General features: G+C 50.4%; 1 protein-coding gene across 1 annotated transcript in view; it reads left to right on the top strand.

The window, feature by feature from the left end:
• The window catches only part of MYH13 (myosin heavy chain 13), a 62809-nt gene that overhangs the window by 25158 nt on the left and 15243 nt on the right, over nt 1–22408 (top strand). Inside the window, exons 15-28 of the mRNA XM_047756828.1 lie at nt 1500–1809; nt 5845–5918; nt 6021–6108; nt 8087–8204; nt 9444–9567; nt 10604–10740; nt 12689–12944; nt 16065–16307; nt 17927–18103; nt 19088–19233; nt 19331–19421; nt 20729–21118; nt 22062–22188; nt 22274–22392. Of these exons, the coding sequence (XP_047612784.1) occupies nt 1500–1809; nt 5845–5918; nt 6021–6108; nt 8087–8204; nt 9444–9567; nt 10604–10740; nt 12689–12944; nt 16065–16307; nt 17927–18103; nt 19088–19233; nt 19331–19421; nt 20729–21118; nt 22062–22188; nt 22274–22392 (2400 nt within the window). The remainder of the gene's footprint in view (nt 1–1499; nt 1810–5844; nt 5919–6020; nt 6109–8086; nt 8205–9443; nt 9568–10603; nt 10741–12688; nt 12945–16064; nt 16308–17926; nt 18104–19087; nt 19234–19330; nt 19422–20728; nt 21119–22061; nt 22189–22273; nt 22393–22408) is intronic.

Here is a 22408-nt window from a genome sequence, read left to right as displayed (position 1 = left end):
TCTGCAACCTACACCACAGCTCACGGCAATGCCGGATCGTTAACCCACTGAGCAAGGGCAGGGACCGAACCCGCAACCTCATGGTTCCTAGTCGGATTCGTTAACCACTGCGCCACGACGGGAACTCCAACATTAACTTTTTTTAAAGTAATTACCATCACATTTTTTTCTGGTTGCATCTGTGGCATGCAGAAGTTCCCAGGCCAGGGATCGAACCTGTGCCACATCAGTGACAACACCAGATCCTTAACCCCTTGCACCGCAAGGGAACTCCTGCCATCACTGGCCCTGGTGGAGATGTAACTTTCTAAGGTGGCCACTGGGAAACCCAGAAGCTATTTCTTTTCATGTGATTTTACATCTGCGTGTGCAACTTTGAAAATCTCTTGCTAAAAGTAAGTCAATTGGGGAAAAACTCAGCTTTTCTCCTTCCTATGTAGGGAGAGACACCGTTCTTCCCTACTGTTTCATTCCTGCGCTTTTCCTTCACTTTTTACATAATAACACTTCATTTTTGATGCTTCTGGTCACCAAATGCGTGAAGGTTTTTCCTCACAGCAGCAAGCAATTCTCTGTGACACCAGCTGGGTGTCCTACGATTTAATTCAATTCTGGCCCCATCTACCCAGAGATGACAAGGGCAAGCGGTAAGTCCCCAGGGGCCCTACGCCCTCTGCCCTACTTGGCTACAAAGCGAAGGTTCCCACGACCCCCTCCTCAGGTTTAATTAATTTGCTAGAGGGGCTCACAGAACTCAGGAAAACACTCGCTTACATTTACCAGTTGGTTAAAGGATGTGATAAAGGACCCAGGTGAACAGGCAGCTGAAGAGATACCGGGGGGCGGGGGGGGGGGGGTGAGGGCTGGGAGGGTCCCAAGCGCCAGAGCTTCTGCCCCTGTACGGCTGGGGTGTGTCGCTCTCCCAGGGTGGGTGTATTCTCCACATGGAAGCTCCCAGAACCTCTGACAAACGGGATTTCACGGAGGCTTCCTCACCTAGGCGTGATCAAGGATTGACTCCGTCTCCAGCTCCTCTCCCCTCCCTGGAGGATGGGGGACAGGGGCCTGAAAATCCCAAGCTTTTCATCATGCCTTGGTCTTCCTGGTGCCCAGCCCCCCTCCAAGAGCCCACGCAGAGCCATCTCCATAGGAGAAAAGACAATCCTAGCACTCTTACCGCAAAGGAAATTACTAGGGCTTTAGAAGCTCTGAACCAGGGTACAGAGACTTATATATATACTTTTTTTCTATTATCTCACAGTGAGCTACATGTATATGACACAATGCCATTCCATGTTCTTTTGCTCAACAAACATTAAATAAGCATCTACTCTATGTCTAGTATATTCTGTCATCACGCCAAACACACGGCACTTACATCCCACTGTTCCTAGAAACACAGGGACAGCACCAAAGGCCTTGTCCTTGGCTCCTACAGGGGATGGAGGCCCTGGGATGTACTAGGAAATGCTCAGGACAGTCTGTTGTCCCCCTTCCAGCCCATGGGCATCTTCTCCATCCTGGAGGAGGAGTGCATGTTCCCCAAGGCCACAGACACCTCCTTCAAGAACAAGCTCTATGACCAGCACCTGGGCAAGTCCAACAACTTCCAGAAGCCCAAGCCTGCCAAAGGCAAGGCCGAGGCCCACTTCTCCCTGGTGCACTACGCGGGCACCGTGGACTACAACATCGCCGGCTGGCTGGACAAGAACAAGGACCCCCTGAACGAGACCGTGGTCGGCCTGTACCAGAAGTCTTCGCTGAAGCTGCTGTCCTTCCTTTTTTCCAACTATGCTGGTGCAGAAGCAGGTGAAAATCTTCCCTCCCACCCCCACCCCACCCCGCAGGAATCCCTGTGTAATCACTCGTCACTCGTGAAGAACCAGTCGTGGCACATGAGCTTCAGGTTGAGCTTGATGGGTGTGTCTGTCTCTGCTCTCCGCTGTTCTTTCTCTCCCTTCTATTCTTTCGCTTCCTAAGAGACGGACTTCTAATCATATGATCCAGCTATTTCACTCCTGGGTATATATTTATATATCTAAAAAAAAAAAAAACCCAAAAGCACTAATTCAAAAAGATACATGCACCCCAGTATTGCTCGAGAGCAGCATTATTTACAGTTGCCAAGAAACAGAACGACTGAAGTGTCTAATCACCAGACAAATGGATAAAGAGGATGTGGTACATACACTCAATGGAATACCACTCAGCCATAGAAAAGAGTGAATTTTTTTTTCTTCTTTTGTCTTTTCAGGGCCACACCCATGGCACGTGGAGGTTCCCAGGCTAGGGGTCAAATTGGAGCTGTAGCTGCCAGCCTACACCACAGCCACAGCCACAGCAACGTGGGATCCGAGCCATGACTGCGACCTACACCACAGCTCATGGCAATGCCGGATCCTTAACCCCCTTAGGGAGGCAGGGGATCGAACCCGCGTCCTCATGGATACTAATCAGGTTCATTCACCACGGAAGGACAACAGGAACTCTGAAAAGAGTATAGCCACTTGGATGGACGTGGAGGGCATTATGCTCAGTGAATAACCCAGACGGAGAAAGACAAATGCTGTAGGATAGCATTCACAGGAGGAATCTAAAAAATACAACAAACTAGTGAATAAAACAAAAGAGAAGCCAACTCACAGACAGAACAAACTCGTGGTTTTACCACTTTAGAGGGGGAGGAGCAGTACAGGAGTAGGGGAAGGGTTATTATGGGATTATATGAAATCATGTGAGTAAAGCGTATTAAAATTATAAAGCATTATAAAATTTAAATGAATTTGCATTCAATAACAAATAATTTTTTTTTAAGTAAAAAAAAAAAATTCTTTGAGAGATTGAGTTCTACAGAGATTAACAGCACTTTCAGTGGATGGACGAGCCAATACCACACTCTTTAATAGTTATTTTTACTGAGATATTTTCATATAGCATAAAATTCACCCTTTAAAAACTCAGGGTTTGGGGCGAGTTCCTGTCGTGGCTCAGTGGTTAACGAACCTGACTAGCATCCATGAGGATGCAGGTTTGTTCCTTGGCCTCGCTCAGTGGGTTAAGGATCCAGCGTTGCCGTGAGCTGTGGTGTAGGTCACAGACGGGGCTTGGATCCTGAGTTGCTGTGGCTCTGGCGTAGGCCGGCGGCTACAGCTCCGATTCCACCCCTAGCCTGGGAACCTCCATATGCCGCAGGTGCGGCCCTAAAAAGACAAAAAGGAAAAAAAATTCAGGGTTTTTTTTAGTATATTTGTGGATTGTGCAACTATGTAATTTGAGAATGCTTTCATCACCCCTGTCACCCTCTGGCAGTCACTTTCCACTGCCAGCTCCTGGCAACTACATTTCTGTCCCTGGGTTTTGCCTATTCTGGGCATTTCATGTAAGTGGAATCATGGCCCCTTTGCTTAGCTGACTGTCTGTAAGGTTGGTCCGTGTTCCAGCAACTGTCAGCAATGCACTTCTTTCGACCGATGAGTCATACTCCTCTGCACGGATATTACCCGCTTTGTCTGTCCACCCAGCTGAGGAGCCTCGCATTGTCTCCGTCTGGGGGACTGTGACTAATGCTGCTCTGAACATGTTATACATGGCTTTCTTTGTGGATTGCGGCCAGTTCTTCAGCGTATCTACCAAGGAGTGGAACTACGGGGTCATATGGTGACTCTAACTTTTTGAGGACCTTCCAGATCGTGTTCCAAAGCGGCTGCACAAACCCGTATACTTGTTTAGATTATCTATACGTATATTTTTAAGTATTTGCCAAAATTGGGTTTAGAAATCATGGACTAACTTACATGCACCTATTTAGCAAATCCGTGCTTTTAATTTACACAATAGAATCACTCATTAGAGTAATTAGATAATTTTACAAAATCAATGTCTAATGTTTGGGGCAGTAGAATATAAAAATGCGCATAACTTTAAACCTGAATGATGAGCACCATCTTCCTGGAGTTTCATTAGGGTGTCTCTGTAACCGCCTTGCACAACCTCACTCGGCGACTGACGCCAAGATGCAAGCATAAGCCCTGGGGCAGGCGTGAACCTGGGGAAGTGGCTTTCATGCCTCTCCCCACTCCTCCAAACACGAGTTCACGCTCGACCCTGGGGGCCATGAGGGGGAAGTGAGAGGAGGATGGGGAGGGGATGAGACCCCGCATTTCCCCCAGGACTGAATCTTGATGACATGTCCAGGCTAAATCAAGCTATTCTGAAAAAGTAGACCCAGTATATCACGATGTCAAATGAAGCTGGGCTATTCCTTTTAGACAAGGGGAAAAATGGATTTGTAGGATATCCTGAGACATTCCAGTTAAAAGGTTTTCTGTCACTTTCCCATTAAGAGATAAACAGGGACTCAAGAATTTTATTTTGTTTATTTTGTCTTTGGGGGGCCGAACCCATGGCACATGGAGGTTCTCAGGCTAGAGGTTGAAATGGGAGCTACAACTGCCGGCCTACGCCACAGCCACAGGAACGCCAGATCCAGGCCATGTCTGTGACCTACACCACAGCTCACGGCAATGCCAGATCCTTAACCCACCGAGCGAGGCCAGGGATCGAACCCGAGTCCTCATGGGTACTAGTTGGGTTCATTAACCACTGAGCTACAACGGGAACTCCCGGGTCTCCAGAATTTTTAAAAGGTAAACTCATGAAAGAAACCACACTCAAACTGAGAGGACCATTTCAATCTCGCCAACTGTTCAGTGGGATTTCAAGTCTGATTTATAAAGGAAAAGATTCTCCTTGGATACAGAGTCTAAATTATGCTTCCAGTCAAATGCCACCCATATTCCAACCCACCCGTTCCCACAGTGATAAAACTCAGTGTTCCCAAATCTGAGTAGTTTGGAGGCATTTTAAGAAACAGAAAAACAGAAGTGGGCAAGCAAACAAACCAAAAAACCCTTGGCTCTCCTATGTCAAAAGAAAACCAAACTCTCATTTCAGGGCTTGAAGGAAGTAGTTTAGAAAGACCAGTGCTGACAGAAAGGGGCACTGTTAGTGGGGATGTAACTTTGCACAGCCACTGTGGAACACAGTATGGGGATTCCTTTAAAAATTAAAAAAAGAGCTCCCATATGACCCAGCAATTCCGCTTCTAAGCATGTACCCAAAGGAAATGCAATTATCCCAAAGTGGGTGTACCCCCACGTTCACTGCAGCATTGTTTACAATAGCCAAGACACGGAAACAACCTAAAAGGCCATTGATGGATAAATGGATAAACCGATTTAAAAAAAAAAAAGGGGGGGTGACATATGTATTATACACACGCACACACATATTATTCAACTATAAAAAGGAATGAAATCTTGCCATTGGCAACAACAGAACTGGTCCATGAGGGCTTTATGCTATGTGAAAGAAGACATAGACAAATCCTGAATAATCTCACTTATATGCGGAATCTTAAAAAAACAGACTCACAGCCATAGAGATCAGATTTGTGGTTGCCAGAGGTGTCGGGTGGGGGGGTGAGAGGTCGGGGAACTGAATGCAGGCGGTTAAAAGATGCAGACTTCCCGTTATGCCATAGATTCCGTGGCTGCAAGGTGCAGCTCAGTCGCTATAGCTAATAATGCTGTATTGTATGTGTGAAAGTTGCTAGGAGAGTAGATTTTAAAAGAAAAAATATTGTAACAATGTGAGGCGACAGATGTTAACCAGACTTAACGCAGTGATCATTTTGCAATATATGCACGTATCAAACCATTTTTGTTACATATCTTAAACTTACTCAACGTCACTTAGGAAAACTGGGGGAGGGGTGGGTGGGGAGGAAAAGCCACCTGTGTGTCCTCAGGACTCACAGCTCCCACCCTCTGTGTCTGTCTCCAGGCGACTCCGGGGGAAGCAAGAAGGGCGGGAAGAAGAAGGGATCCTCCTTCCAGACCGTGTCTGCTGTGTTCAGGGTTTGTTTTGTAGCAGCTTCCACACTCGGTTGGTTTTTTTTTTTTTTGACCCAGGGAGACGGTGTTTGCAAAGGTAAATGTGCTTCTTCTGGTTTGTCCCAGGAAAATCTAAACAAACTGATGACCAATTTAAGGAGCACTCACCCTCACTTTGTACGATGTCTGATTCCCAACGAGACCAAGACTCCGGGTGAGTAAGAAACCCTCAGACCAGGACTCCGGAAACGTACGCAAAATTCTGTGCCTCACACATATGCATGTTTCTCTGACGACCGGGTCATTACAGCTTTTATCACTTCTCAGAGTAGTCTATGACATAGCGCTGCCAGATTTGCCAAATTAAAAGCACAAGGTACCCTGTTAAATTCAAATTTAATGGAAACAAAAAAAAATTTTTTTTTTTGTCTTTTTAGGGCCGCACCTGCAGCATATGGAAGTTCCCAGGCTAGGGGTCGAATGGAAGCTGTACACCACAGCCACAGCCACATCGATGGAGGATCCCAGCCGCATCTGAGACCTACACCACAACTCACCGAAGTGCTGGATCCCCAACCCACTGAGCGAGGCCAGGGATCAAACCTGCATCCTCATGGATACTAGTTGGGTTCATCACCACTGAGCCACAAGGGGAAATCCTAATGAAAAATTTCTCAGTATAAAGGTGACCCACGCGATATCTGGGATATACTTATCCTAAAAAAAAATTATTTATCATTTCTCTGAAATTCAATTTCAACCGGGCATCCCGTATTTTTATCTCACATCATCCCTACTCCGAGATTATATTCAAAATATTATGTACACAGAAAGCCAGGTGAAATCGATAACTTTCATAAGGTTCTTCAAAACCTTTCCCCCAGGAGTTCCCGTCGTGGCGCAGTGGTTAAGGAATCTGCCTGGGAACCATGAGGTTGCGGGTTCGGTCCCTGACCGCGCTCAGTGGGTTAACGATCCGGTGGTTCCCTCACCAGCCAAGCTGGTCCATCCCAAATGCTGGGCTTCAAGGTCCCGCCTCGGCAGCGTTACAGGAGAGCAGAGGAATTAGCTGGTCGAAGAACAGATCCCAGCTCCATCTAATCCCAACCACGGGACCTCGGCGGAGTCCCTCAGCTTTCGGATCCATAAGAGGAGGAGGATTAAAATAGCACTTTATTTATTCATTCGCATAGTTATTAGTTCATTTATTTATTGAGGGAGCCCTTATAAAGTGCTTACTCGTTTTGTAAATATTAATTCATTTAACCCAGTTAGAGGGTCATTGTGAGAATTAAATAAGCAAATACCCGTGAAGCATTTAAAACAGCCTAAAAAAATTGTTACCTATGCGTGCTGGCGGAGGTTCACTGGATTTAGCATGGTGATCATTTCACAAACTATACAAATATCAACTCAACAGGCTGTACACTTGAAACTAATACAATGTTACATGTCAGTTACACCTCAATTTTTTTACAATGCTAGTACCTAGCACTACAACGATAGTTGTGGTGAATTTAAGTAAACTCTGTCAGTTCATGACTGATGAGATGTAAGAGGGCAGGTAATACGCTAAATTACACGGCCGCTCTAATTAATAACCCTCAAGCACAACATTCTAAGGGTAGAGGAGACGTCATCGGGCACGCCCATGAAACTTCTACATCAGCTGATTGTGTATTAGGCCACCAAGGCAAAAAAGAAAATAAAATGAAATAAAACAGGGCCAAACACATTCCGAACACTCAGTAAATGGTAACTGTCGATTACAGTAATAATAACTATAATCATGATAATTAAGAGTAACGTTTCTAGATCGAGACAACCAGTCTGTCCTCACCTGAGTCAAGGGCCATGAATAAGGTAAAGATGAATAATTCAGCATTTGGTCCCATGTCTGTCCTCAAGGGCCATGCATAAGGTAATGATGAATAATTCAGCATTTGGTCCCATGCTTATGGGGTGCTAGAGTCACCCCCCTCCCCAGGAGGTTGAAACGGTTTCCACGGTGAGGCTGTCGGATGCAGACAGGCTCCAGTCTCCCCCCACCCCTCCATCCCCATCCATCTGGAAAGGACCTGGAGCCAGCCCTTCCCACTCAAGCCAGGGTGTACTGGGGTGTCTCATGGTGCAGTCCATCCCAGGAAACCATGACAGAGCCCCCAACACGCCCTGGGGCCTTCTCTCCGCAGGCGTCATGGACCACCACCTGGTCATGCACCAGCTGCGCTGTAACGGGGTCCTGGAGGGCATCCGGATTTGCAGGAAAGGGTTCCCCAGCCGGATACTCTATGCTGACTTCAAGCAGCGGTAGGTGGGCTGCCTTTGCCTCTCTCCTTCTGAGGAGACAGTCTGCATTCCCCAAAAGTACGCCTGTGGCTGGGTGTCTGTGAGCCAACAGGCCTCCCAGGGTTTCCAGAGGATTCATCTTTCTCTGCAGTGGGGGAGGGGGGTGTTCCTGTGAGAGTGACAGCCCCCAAGGTGGTACCGAGGTCAGAGCCAGGCCACTCCAGCCTGTCACTCCAGACCAAGGTTTCTCGGTCCCCAAAGTGGGCACTTGGGGCTAGATAATCCTTGACGGTGCGGGCTGTCCTGTGTGCTGGACGATTTTAGCAGCATCCCTGTGCCCTCTCCACAGTGGCCAGTAAAAGCCACACCCTCTCAATCCCGGATGTTGCCCGATGTCCCCTAGGGGGCAAAGTGCCCCCAGCTGGGACCCCGTGCTCTAGCCCAACCCTCTCCTGTCAGCTGCCATCTGGGCCCACGAGCCCAGACCCTGCCCAGGGGAGAGACGAGGAGCAGGCCTTCTGGAATGACCATCCGCCTGCAGGTGCCAGCTGACGTCAGAGAAGAGCCCTTTCCTCTGCAAGCACAGTCCAGCCAGGCACCCAGCTGGGGCATGTCCCCTGCCCCCTTCATCATGTCTCCCTCCTGCCACAGCCCACTTGCCTAAAATCGGCCCCCGGATTCCCCTCCGTCAGACTAGTCGCTGTGTGGTATTCCACTTCCTCCTAAGGCTGGTGCAGAGAAGGTTCCAGAAGGCCTGGTCTCGGGTATGGAGGCTTTCTTAGCAGCTGAATCCATCTGAGAAATTGTGTCGCTCAGCCGAAACCTCCACCCTCCCCCAGAAAGAGCATGGCCCATCAGACTCACAGACTCACAGACTCACAGACTAGAGAAGAGCCTTGTGGTTGCCAGGAGGGAGGGGCTTGGGGGAGGGGTGGATGGGACGTCGGGGTGAGCAGATGCAAACTCTAATACATGGAGCAGATAATCCACAAGCTCCTACTGTACAGCACAGAGACACAGTCAACGTCTCATGACAAACCACAGAGGAAAAGAGTATTTTAAAAAGAGCGTATGCATATGTATGTATAACTGAGTCACTTTGCGGCAGAAATTAACACAACATTGTAAATCAACAAAACCTCAATGTAAAAAAAGGAAGGAAAGAAACAGCAGGGCTGAGCACCCTCCAGGCTCTGCCCAGAGCTGAGTGGCCAGAGGCCCTTCTACCAACAGCAGCACACCCCCTACCTCCCTCCTCAGGTACCGAATCCTCAACGCCAGCGCCATCCCAGAGGGCCAGTTCATCGACAGCAAAAACGCTTCCGAGAAGCTTCTCAACTCCATCGACGTGGACCGGGAGCAGTACAGGTTCGGCCACACCAAGGTGAGGGCAAAGGTGGGGCTGGGGCCACGCCCACTGCGAGTAACCCCCAGCCCTGCTGCTCCCGAGCCATGAGGGGAAGGGGCTTCTTGCCCCTTCCGGGCAGCCTGACCATCCCTCGCCCACTCGCCCAGACAAAGGGAACTCCATGTCCAGGCAGAGGACGCTCTGCCTCCGCGCTGGTTTTAAGGGTCCAGAGGCTTCATGGGAAGCCCAGCCCCACCAGGGATAGAAGAAAGGATGGGAGCAGAGAGAAAGCGCCTGAGGAAGAACGGGGAGGTGGGAAAACACAGACAGGGCTCCGGGCGCAGGGAGGACTTGAGGACCAGAACCAGCCAAAATAATCACCGTTTACCGAGCACACGCGCTCTGCGCAGCCCTGGGACTCGCCTTCTCTACCCATTTCACTGAACCCTCCCAACAACCCAACGGGGCCAAGGAGGCGGAGGAAACAGAGGTTCCTAGAGGGCAAGAAACTTGCTCGAGGTCACGTGGACAGCGGTGACAAAGGACAAGGGTACATCTCGCCCTGACTCCAAAGCTCCGCATCCTGGAAAAGGCCAGGGGAGCGTGATCCCCACCAGGGAGGAGCCTGCTGCCCTGGCCCTATTTCCTGGGAATATCCCGGGGCGGGGACACACTCTGCTGGTGTGGGCGGTGGGGGAGGGGCCCCGAGGGTGGGACCAGCCTCCTGAGATGGGGGGGCAGGAGGGGGGATGTCTGTGGGTCTCTCCTAATCGTGGCCCAATTACACCTGGGGTTACTTTCCTGCCCCACCATCCATGCTTCCTGCACTTGAACTCCATCAGAACTGGTCCCCGTGGGCTGGTGGGGCCTGGAACATACTTTGGGACCGGACAGAGGAAGGGCTGCTGAGGAGACCAGAGCCTCCAAAAACCATGTCCCAAGAGCCAGGTGGCTGTTGCTGGCAGCCCAGAGCTCTGAGGTCTGAGGTTGGAATTAGGCAGAAACAGTCTCTAGGGGCCGGGGACGAACACCCGCTAAGGATGAAGCAGGGCTCATCGCTCCTTTAACGCAGGTGTTTTTCAAAGCTGGGCTCCTGGGACTCTTGGAGGAGATGAGGGACGAGAAGCTGGTGACCCTGATGACACGCACGCAGGCCGTGTGCCGGGGGTACCTGATGCGGATGGAGTTCAAGAAGATGCTGGAGCGGAGGTGATGCAGACCCCCCCCCCCAGTCTTGGAGCTGGTTACCACTTTCTGCTTTCAGTCCTGGGATATGAATGTCCTCGGTCGTCCCTTTAACTTGCATTTCCTGAGCCTAAGCTTGGTGCTGGGGATACAGAAATGAGCTGGGGAGCCCTCGGAGAAACAGGAAGCAGACACACGCTTGGCTAGTTTGCTTTTTTGTGTGTGTGTTTGTTTTGGTCTTTTTAGAGCCGTACAGGTGTCATATGGAAATTCCCAAGCTAGGGGTAGAATCGGAGCCATAGCCGGCGGCCACAGTCCACAGCCACAGCCATGGCAACACCAGATCCCAGCCACATCTGCGACCTACACTGCAGCTTGTGGCACAGCTGGATCCTTAACCCACTGAGCAAGGCCAGGGACCCACATCCTCATGGGTATTAGTTGGGTTCCTCAACCACTGAGCCACAACAGGAGTTCCAAAAAGAAAGAACTTTCTGAAGGAGGCTCTGCATGGCCTGAGAAGAGGCGGCCTAAGAGGGAGACCGATGAGCAGGTCCCTGCGTTTGGAGCAAGGAGGGCCAGGCAGATAGCGGAGGTCCCCACATGCCACGTTAAAGAGCCCAGGTTAAATCTTCTGGTCGATGGGGAGCCATGGAGGTGACAAGAGGGGGCTTTGATGCTCAGAGAGGTAACCCTGGCTCCTACAAGGAGAGCAGGCCTGAGGGCACAAGAGGAGCCAAGGCCAGGTTGTAGCAGAAGCCCAAATAAAAGGTGACACGGACCTGAATTCAGAAATAAATGGGGAGGGAGGGAGGACGGGAGGGATGGGAGGCAACTTTAAGGGTCTCATTCCTTCAATAATTCAGTGGAAGGAATGGCAGGTGGTGGTTGTGTGGGCATTTCAAGGTGAGCATCTGTTGGAGGCCCATTCTCCTAGATTCCCCGGCATCGTCCTTGCCACAAGGGGCCACCTGCACGTATTAGGCAAGAGTGCCTCCCAGGCATCTAGCTCGGTGAAGGGAGAGGAAGCCAGCACGGAAATGGAAAAAAATCTCAGAGGAGGGGCCAGTTTAGGGGAAAGAGAAGCAGGTTTTCAGGTTCATGTGAGCTGTGATATGAAGCGGCGGAGGACAAAGAGTCGGAGGCGGTGTTGGTGTCTCTGGGACAGAGGCTACAATCTAAATTGGGGAAAAAGACAAATCCTAGGAAGGCCAGAGTCTGGGGGTGGCCCGAGCGGGCTGGAGATGGGTCCTGGGTGGACATCGACACAGAAGCACGGGGCAGGCTGGACTGGGAGTTTGGGCTTAGCAGGTGCAAACTACTATGTATAGAACGGACAGACAGGAAGGCCCTGCCGTGGAATACGGGGAACTCCATTCAATATCCTGTCATAAACCACGAGGGGAAACGAGATAAAAGAGAACATATCTGTATAACGGAACCCCCTGCTGGACAGCAGAAGTTAACACAACCTTGTCAACCAACCATACGCGAATAAAATCAATTAACGAAAAGCCCTTAAGCAGGATGCAGGAACCCATACGACAAAATACAGTGAAACAGGAAAACTGTTTCAAAGGCAGAAGGCGTTTCGAAAAGTCAAGAGTTAACCATTCAAATGTGGGAGAAAGACCTGATAAAACAGGGATGAAAGATGCTCGTTGCCATGTAATTAGAGGCCCCTGACAGGCTTAGGCTGAGCATTTTCAATAGGGTGGGGAGGGTGGAGGCCAAGTGGAGGGGAGACCCTCCGCAGCTCCCTGCTGTCTCTCACCTCCCAGTCTTTGCACGTGCTGTTTCCTCTGCTCCTCACCTGCAGGGGAGGCTCTGGCGTCCTCGGGATCTGCTCAGCTTGGCTGTATCTTGTTCCCACCTGCTGGAAGGGGGAAGGTCTTGGACCCCGGGGGCCCAGGGGGCTGGTGGAGACTGGGCCTTGCTGTGCTCCACTAACCCCAGTCCTAACGACGCACAGGGACTCCATCTTCTGCATCCAGTACAACATCCGAGCCTTCATGAACGTCAAGCACTGGCCCTGGATGAACCTGTTCTTCAAAATTAAGCCCCTGCTCAAGAGCGCGGAGGCGGAGAAAGAGATGGCCACCATGAAGGAGGACTTTGAGAGAACCAAGGAAGAACTGGCCAGATCTGAGGCTCGCCGGAAGGAGCTGGAGGAGAAAATGGTAACCCTGCTCCAGGAAAAGAATGACCTCCAGTTGCAGGTCCAGTCTGTAAGTGTCTTCCTGAGACCAAGAGGCCCCATCGGTGTCCATTTAAGAGACAGTGGTGCCACCCAGTGGGATTACAGGGTATTGCATCACTACCCCACCGCTACAAGGAGGCTGGCCCTGGCTTCATGGCTAGAGACAGATTTTGCTGGGGGCATGAGGGGGATGTGTCTGTCATCATAATAAAAAGCTGTCAGGAATGCACCAGGTTTTTTTCAAAATCTTATAAAAAAAGAAAAGTAAATCACTAAAATTAAATCATGCTATTCAAAGTAGAGTAGTTTTCTATATGTGATTTTGGAGAAAATGACTATACTCTAAAAATGCTTTAAAGATATGCATTTTTGGAGTTCCCTGGAAGTGCAGTGGGTTAAGGATCTGGCATTGTCACCGCTGTAGCTAGGGTCATTGCTGTGGTGTAGGTTCGATCCCTGGCCCCAGAACTTCCACATGCCTCAGGCATAACCGTAAAAACAAGACAAAACGAAAAAAGATGCATTTTTTTTTTAATCAACGATACAGGGAAAATGATATCATATATCCAGTATGTAACACTCTGGCAGAGTAATGGTCTCATTGGGGTGGGAGGGGGCTTTTTTTTAGGGCCACACCCAAGGCATATAGAGGTTCCCAGGCTAGGAGTCGAATCAGAGCTGTAGCAACCCGCCTACACCACAGCAATGCCAGACCCAGGCCATGTCTGTAACCTACACCACAGCCCATGGCAATACTGGATCCTTAACCCACTGAGCAAGGCCAGGGATTGAACCCGCAACCTCACGGTACCTAGTGGGATTTGTTTTTGCTGCGCCACAACGGGAACTCCCAGTAACCATCTCATTTTGCTGAGTCAGGACGATGCTCCTTTGCCACTTTCAAATAAGCCCCAACGCTTCCTTTACAGCATCTCCTCTCCCCTTTTCACGTTCCTGATCAGTATGGGCGGCAATTATGAACCCTTTCCCATGCCCAGTGGGCACAAGAACAAGTTCGGAACCAGATCTCTGGGTTTGCATCCCAGAACCTCCACCTGGTGGCTGTGTGCCCTGGGGCAGGTGATGTATCCTCTCTGTGCCTCAGTTTTCTCATCCATTAAATGGGCACAGTAGGAGTACCCACCTAATAGAGTTGTTAGGAGGACTGGGTGAGTTCATGCATGTAAAATGCCAGGACACAGCAAAGTTCAATAAACACAGAGGCTGGAGTTCCCGTCGTGGCTCAGCAGTTAACAAACCCAGCTAGTATCCATGACGATGCGGGTTGTATCCCTGGCCTTGCTCAGTGGGTTAAGGATCAGGCATTGCGGTGAGCTGTGGTGTAGGTCACAGACCCATGTTGCTGTGGCTGTGGTGTAGGCCAGCGGCTGCAGCTCCAGTTCAACCCCTAGCCTGGGAACTTCTATGTGCCGTGGGTGCAGCCCTAAAAAAAATAAAATAAAATAAACACAGAGGCTCTTCTTGCTGGACTCTTTTTGCTGATTACCCTGAGCTGTGTGTCCGGCTCTTAGAAGGCTCTGGCAGGAGAAGATATGGCCTGGCCACATTTAAGGCCATCGCTAGCTGATCTCAGCCTGTCCAAGGGACTCGTTACAGAGTCTTCCGGGACAGGTATGTATGTAGCCACTTATATCTTTTCTTTTTTTTTCTAATGACTTTTATTTTTTTTCCATCATAGCTGGTTTACAGTGTTCTGTCAATTTTCTAGCCACTTATTTCTACTTTGAGTTTTCTGTTCTGCGGCTCAAGGAGGCAGGGCTAAGGAGACACAGGAAACACTTCCCTGTTGAGAGTTTTGAAAGGTTGTCATTTAGTGGAAATACTAGTTACCCCCTGATCACACTGTGTAGACGTGTTGTTTTTCCGACTCGCGGTAGGAGGAGGAGGGAAATGGCTGGGCATCCAAATATGGCAAATCTGCAGAGGCTTTGTGAATGCCATGAACGCCTCTGCTTGAGATTATTTCAGGTGAACTTCTATTAAGTGGACAATGTCCTTAGTGGTTTTTTAAAAAGTGGATGATCTATAAGTATGCACATGCACACGTGTGTGTGTGTGTGTGTGTGTGTGTGTGTCTGTGTCTGTGTGTGTCTCATTCCTTGGCTTGGGTCCAGATGATGGGCTCCTAGAGAGCAGAGCCCCTCCCTCCTAGGGTTGGTCAAGGGGCTGATCAAAACAGAATGATCTACACGAGTTCCCGTTGTGACGCAGCGGAAACAAATCCAGCTAGGAACCATGAGGTGGCGGGTTCGATCCCAGGCCTTGCTCAGTGTTGTTGTGGCTGTGGTGTAGGCTGGCAGTTACAGCTCTGATTGGACCCCTAGCCTGGGAGCCTCCATATGCCGCGAGTGTAGCCCTAAAAAGCAACAAAAACAAAACCGATCTGCACTGCTATGTGGAATCTAATAAAAGTGATACAGAAGAACTTATTCACAAGGCAGAAACAGACTCAAAGATTTGAAAACCAAACTCATGGTTACCAAAGGGGAAGCACTGGGGAAGGGATAACTTAGGAGGCTGGGATTAATATATACACACTGCAATACCTAAAGGAGACAACCGACAAGGACCTACTGTAAGCACAGGGAACTCTACTCACAGGGAACTATCTTTGAATAACCTGCAACGGAAAAGAATCTGAAACAAGTATATATATCTATATATATATAAAACTATTTAACTATACATATAACCGAATCACGCTGCTGCACACCTGAAACTTACACAACATTGTAAGCCGACTATACACCAGTAAAATTTTGTTTGTTTGTTTGTTTTTTGTCTTTTTGCTATTTCTTGGGCCGCTCCCGTGGCATATGGAGGTTCCCAGGCGAGGGGTCCAATCGGAGCTGTAGCCACCGGCCTACGCCAGAGCCACAGCAACGCGGGATCCAAGCCGCATCTGCAACCTGCACCACAGCTCACGGCAACGCCGGATGGTTAACCCACTGAGCAAGGGCAGGGACCGAACCCGCAATCTCATGGTTCCTAGTTGGATTCGTTAACCACTGCGCCACAACGGGAACTCCATTTTTTTGTTTGTTTGTTTGGTTTTTTTTTTTGGTTTGTTTTTTTTTTTCAGTAAAATTTTTTTTAAAAAAAACATATAACAATCTGGCTCTTTTAGGAGACAGAAAATCTGATGGACGCCGAGGAGCGGTGTGAGGGGCTCATCAAAAGCAAGATTCAACTGGAGGCCAAAGTGAAGGAGCTGAACGAGAGGCTGGAAGAGGAGGAGGAGGTGAACTCTGAGCTGGTTGCCAAGAAAAGGAACCTGGAGGATAAGTGCTCCTCCCTCAAAAGGGACATCGATGACCTGGAGCTGACGCTGGCCAAGGTGGAGAAGGAGAAGCACGCCACGGAGAACAAGGTGGGCCCGCCCGGCCGGCGAGGCGGAGGCGGGGAGAGGGCCTGGTTGCCCCCATTGCCCGGAAGTGAGGGGGAGTGACTCGGCCCCTGCCCTGGTCTCCACCACGTGGGCTCTTCTCTGTGCCCCTGCTGCCTGCCTGGCTGCCCCACACACCCCCAGCCCACCCCTCCTCCACAAAGCAAGAGACCCTCCAGGGGAAGCACCTGGCACAGGGGAGCCAACAAACATGCCTGCGGGGCCGGCAGATGATGGGGCAGGCAGGCGGCGAAGGCGGCGGAAAGCTGCACCAGCCCTGGAATTGGCAGGGAGTCAGGGAGAGGGACCCTTGTTCTTCACTGGGAGAGTGTAGACTGGTGCAGCCCTGGGGGAAACCATCCGGAACTTCTCCGTTCAACTAGGAATCCACATATCCTTCAACGCGATGATTCTGTCGTGAGTGTGGCCCAGGGAATTCTCCTGCCAGGTCCCGAGGGGCCGTGCATGAGGCGTCCACGTCAGCATTGCCTGTGGTTGGGGGAGACGGGGCGCTGAAGGCAGGATCAGGGTCCACCCGTCGGGGAAGGAGAGGTGAATGCAGAGGCTGCACAGCAGGGTTGGGGCAGCCGTCGGGGCAACAAGGTGGATGTAAAAGACCCAGTGCTGAGTGTGGGAACAAAGGAAGGAAAGGAAACAGAGCAGGAGGCCGTTTCTGTAGACTAAAATTACATGCACACAAAAGAGCATCCAATTCACAAACGTAGGTGAGAAAAGCAATCTATGATTCACATCGAGATGCTTTCCAATGAGGCAGACCCAGAGACGAGACTGACGAGGTGTGAAAGAGCTCGAGTCAGTGTCAGATAGACAACCAGGAGGGGAGGGGGAGACAGCGGGGAGGGGTGAGGACTGTGGCAAACTGGAGAGCACTTGCCCTGTCCACAGGTGGCACGGGACTCCATGCCAGCCAACTGTCGCCAGGCGAGGATGTAAACCCAGCACGGCCAGAGCTTCCAATTTTCCTTGAGAAACCAGACATCCAGATATTATGTGAAATCTCACTTTTTTCAATGTTTGTAGCTTGTTCAAAAGTTGCAAACTATTATGTGGACTAAAGAAAACGTGTCTGTGGCCAGATTCAGCCTGCAGGTCAGGAATGAACCACCTCGGATCTGGAAGAGTGTTGTCCATGGAAAAAATTTCACTAGGATGCCTTAAAGCTCCAGAGTGGGTGCCCTTGTCCTGCTTCCCAGCACCCAGGACCCCGTTCTGGGTTTTCTCGCATAGCACCCGGGCCTCCTCTTCTCTTTCCTGCCTCATTCCAAACCCCAGTCAGCTAATAAATAAATCCCCACGGATGTGTTGTCTTTTAGAGGTAGCATTTTTGCATTTATCAGTGTGCCTTAAAGGAAGCATCCTAATAGGAGTCTTTGAGGCTCTGTGATAGGCCAGTGGAATTTAAAACACCCAGAGGCTTCTAATTTCAGGGTGATGCAGCCAACACAGTTGAGTACCTGCTGGGGAGGCAAAGAAGCTGTAGCCAAAAAAGGAAAAGGAAAAAAAAAAAAAAAGAATCAAGAGCCTTTTCTGGAAGCGTCTGGTATGACTGTTGAAACAGTCAATCGGTGTTGGTGTTCTCTTAGGTAAAGAATCTTTCTGAAGAAATGACAGCGCTGGAAGGAAACCTTTCCAAATTGACCAAAGAGAAGAAATCTCTGCAGGAAGCCCATCAGCAAACACTGGATGATCTTCAGGTGGAAGAAGACAAAGTCAACGGTCTGATCAAAATAAACGTCAAGTTGGAGCAGCAAGCAGATGACGTGAGGATATTTCACACTACACGCTGATTGACTGCTTGCGGAAGTGCAGGCGAGGCAGGATCTACACAGGACGCAGGGGTGGAGGGGGCCGACTCTGGAGTCAGAATCCCGAGCTCAGATCTCAGCCCATTCCAAAAGCGCCTGGAATGTTGAGTGAACCACGTAAACTCGGGAGGCCTCAGCTTCCACCTTGCGAAACCAGATACGATTAGCCCTCCCTCAGAGGGTTTGCACGGAAAGCTCAGCAGGCACAAAGGGTCCAGTAAAATGCAAGATGCTAATGTCACTACAACCACCACCATCACCACTAGCATCCAGGTGTAGGTCCTTCTGCTTCTAAAAGCTTCAATCCTGTTCTACCTTTGTTAAAAGTGAGCTCCATCAGTGGCCACAAAAATTACCATTTCCCCCTGGCACGTTACATTTTTGTTCTGGACGTGAGAGCCAGGCTTGAAGGGTTCAGGTTTCGCTCCCATCATGGCTACAACATTTCCAGACCCCTGTGAGGGTCCTGAGGCCAGAGCAGGTGTGCTCCTCCCCGACACTTCCTCTTCCCACACCCACACCTGTGCTCGTGCACACACACACACACACGCACACACTCGTTCTTTGCCGGTCTCCCCATGGTTGTGTGTGCTGAGCGGGGGAGAGGAGTGATGCGGCGTGATCTAGACCTTCACGCACACAGCTGGGGCGGCGCTCATCCGCAGAAGCCCCTCTGGGTCTGGCCTGGACAAGCGCGGGCACCTCCAGGCACCATGTTCCCACTGGGAACACGGCCGGGGACAGGCCAGGGGGGCTTTGGCAGCATGCAGCAGCTGGAGGCCTTTGAGGGATCCAGCCTTTGCTGGAGGAGGGAAGCGTGGGGGCGTGGGGGGCGCCAGAGCTGGGCAGTCCCGCCTGTGGGAGGGAGCGACGCTGCCCTGGCTGGGAGGCGAACCCATCTCCCAGCAGCATCCCCATCCTGTGCCCTTGTCTCCCCAGCTTGAGGGCTGCTTGGAGCAGGAGAAGAAACTGCGGGCTGACCTGGAGCGAGCCAAGAGGAAGCTGGAAGGAGACCTGAAGATGTGCCAGGAATCCCTCGTGGATCTGGAAAACGACAAGCAGCAAGCGGAGGAGAGACTGAAGAAGTAGCACTTTGGGTTTCACCTCGGGGTTTGAGTGCTTTAAGAGGCTCGTGTTTCCCGCGGCCCGTGGTTTTAAACACCCATACGTGTCTCTCTGCAGGAAGGAGTTTGAAATCAGTCAGTTGCAGACCAAGATTGACGACGAACAAGTTCACAGTCTGCAGCTACAGAAGAAGATTAAAGAACTGCAGGTAAAGGGTCAACACCGGGGGAACCCTGGAAATCCCTGTGCCAGCGCCTCCTGATCCTGCCCCCGCGTGCCCTTCGCTGCTGCTTCTCTCCCGTTTCTGGAAGCTGGAGAGAATGTCTTGTCCTTCTCCTGATTTTCTTTCTTTTTTTTTTTTCTTTTTTTGGAAATTAACATTCCAATTTTCTCATGATCACATAGATCTTTCTTTAAAATAATTAAAATAGCACCAGCAAGGCTAAATATGATTGATAAGTGTGTCCTGACCACCACCCCTAAGCCCAGCGCCCTTCCATCTTCTCGGAGGTTCTGTGCATCCTCCTGGACCTTTGGTTATGGATTTATGTACTATTCAAGACTTGAAGAAAAAAATATATATATAGGAGTTCCTGTTGCGGCTCAGTGTTCACAAGGATGCAGGTTCAATCCCTGGCCTCACTTAGTGAGTTCAGGATCCAGTGTTGTCGCAAGCTGCAGCATTGCCGTGGCTGTGGTGTAGGCCTGCAGCTGCAGCTCCACTTCAACCCCAGCCCAGGAACTTATATATGCTGCAAGTGCAGCCGTAAAAATTAAAAAAGGAAAAAATATATAGGAGATATATATATACACACAAAAAAATGAAGGAACAAGAATATCCAATATATGTATATATAAACTTCTACATAAAATATATGCATATGTATGTATATGATCTATACTGAAAAATATACATTAAAAATACTATCATGTGGGAGCTTCCGTCGTGGCTCACTGGTTAACAAGCCGACTAGTATCCATGAGGATTCAGGTTTGATCTCTGGCATCGCACAGGGTTAAGGATCCAGCATTGCCGAGAGCTCTGGTGTAGGTCACAGATGCGGCTCGGATCCCACATTGCTGTGGCCGTGGTGTAGGCTGGCAGCTGCAGCTCTGATTAGATGACCCCCTAGCCTGGAAACCTCCATATGCCGTGGGTCTGGCCCTAAAAAAACAAAACAAACCTATCATATAGAAACTATCATTCTGCAACTTGGCTCTCTTCATGCAGCGGTGTGTCCTGTGGAGTTGTCCACGGTAGACGGGCGTGGACATATTTCTGCTTCATGGTCTCCTAGACTGTGGCTCCATCACGGTTGATCTGACCATTCCCCTACTGATGGACATTTAGATTGTCGAGAAGTTGGGGTTTTTTTTTTCCCCCCATGGATTTAGTGTTATAATGTATTCTTGACTTCGTAACACCCACCCCCGTTCCTCCCCACCGGGCCCTCACAAAGGGGGCTGCTGCCCTCCCGCTGCTGCGTGGCTTTCCTGACCCAGTGACCCCCTCAGGCCCGCACAGAAGAGCTGGAGGAGGAGGTGGAAGCGGAACACACGCTCAGAGGCAAGATCGAGAAGCAGCGCGCGGACCTGGCCCGGGAACTGGAGGAGATCAGCGAGCGGCTGGAAGAAGCCAGCGGGGCGACGTCAGCCCAGATCGAGCTGAACAAGAAGCGCGAGGCCGAGTTCCTGAAGCTGCGCCGGGACCTGGAGGAGGCCACCCTGCAGCACGAGGCCACAGTGGCCGCGCTGAGGAAGAAGCACGCGGACAGCGTGGCCGAGCTGGGGGAGCAGATCGACAACCTGCAGAGGGTCAAGCAGAAGCTGGAGAAGGAGAAGAGCGAGCTGAAGATGGAGATTGAGGACATGGTCAGCAACATGGAGACCGTCTCCAAGTCAAAGGTACCCGCCGCCTCTGCAAAGGCGCGGCAGCTTCCACCTGCCCGGGGGGCATGCATAGTGAATGCCTCAGCTCACTGCATGTTCTAGACAGAAACCTTCTCCCCACTGCCGCCTGCTCCCGGTGTCCCAACTTCATTCGAGTCAGCCAAGCCCTGATCCAAAGACCTGCTTCAATGCAAGTCTCACCACCCACCCAGCCTTTCCCGGAAGCTTCCAATCCACCGGGCATTTTCCGGAAACGACCTCATGGATGGGTGGCACCAAGAGCCCTGCTGGGTATGGTTTCCTCCATCCCACTTTCTTAGCCCATAATATTAACCCCTGGGCAGAACAGCCAGTGCGATGTTACCATGACAGCAGGAGGGGATCCAGGTTTTGTGCTGCTTGAAGCACAAAAAATTCAGGAGGAGGGGCTCTTTAAGAAAAATATACACAAAATTTCGAATACAAAAGTAAGTGTTTACTTAGAATGAGAAAAATAAGTGACAAATGACTGGTGCTTTGGAGACTCGGTCACTGTCTTCTGAGAACTCTTCCAGCTATTTGCTGTAAACACCTACCTAGAAATACATTCTTGCTTGCCACCAGCTTCCCCTCCCCATCTAGAATCTTCCACAGCTCCCTGCATGATCTAGGGCCCACGCAAAAGAGGCCCCTGAAGCTAAACTTCACCAGCTTCGTGGTAAACCCGCTTCTGCATGCAACTTCCAAGAAAAGGCTTCCTGAGAGAGAAAGTGCAATCCTGGATTAGAGAGTCGCCCGCGTTCCTGGATGCTCAGAGCTTCACTTGGGCTGCTCGGCTGGGCTGGAAAAAGCCATGACCCCAGATGTGAGGCTGTAGGCCTCCCGCAAAGGGTTGCCCAGAAGGTCAGGGTGTTGGATCCTTAACCCTCTAGGCCACCAGGGAACTCCGGGCTCTTTCTTTCTTTTACTTTAAATAAAGAGTAACGTGGAAAGAGTATGCCGGACTGTGGAAGACCAATTCAATGAAATCAAAGCCAAGGATGACCAACAGACACAGTTGATCCATGACCTGAACATGCAGAAAGCAAGACTGCAGACCCAAAATGGTGAGGACGGGCAGGGCCCTGGGATCCCTGGAGGAGGCAGGAGAGGGCGACGGGCATGCTGACGGGAGCCACATGTGTTTGCCAGGGGAGCTGAGCCACCAAGTGGAAGAGAAGGAGGTGCTGATCTCACAGCTAACCAAGAACAAGCAAGCTCTCACCCAGCAGCTGGAGGAGCTTAAGAGGCAGCTGGAAGAAGAAACCAAGGTAAGGACAGTGCCTC

The sequence above is a fragment of the Phacochoerus africanus genome, chromosome 14, assembly GCF_016906955.1.
Source record: "Phacochoerus africanus isolate WHEZ1 chromosome 14, ROS_Pafr_v1, whole genome shotgun sequence".
NCBI classification, from domain to species: domain Eukaryota; kingdom Metazoa; phylum Chordata; class Mammalia; order Artiodactyla; family Suidae; genus Phacochoerus; species Phacochoerus africanus.
This window is presented reverse-complemented; position numbering and strand designations above follow the sequence as displayed.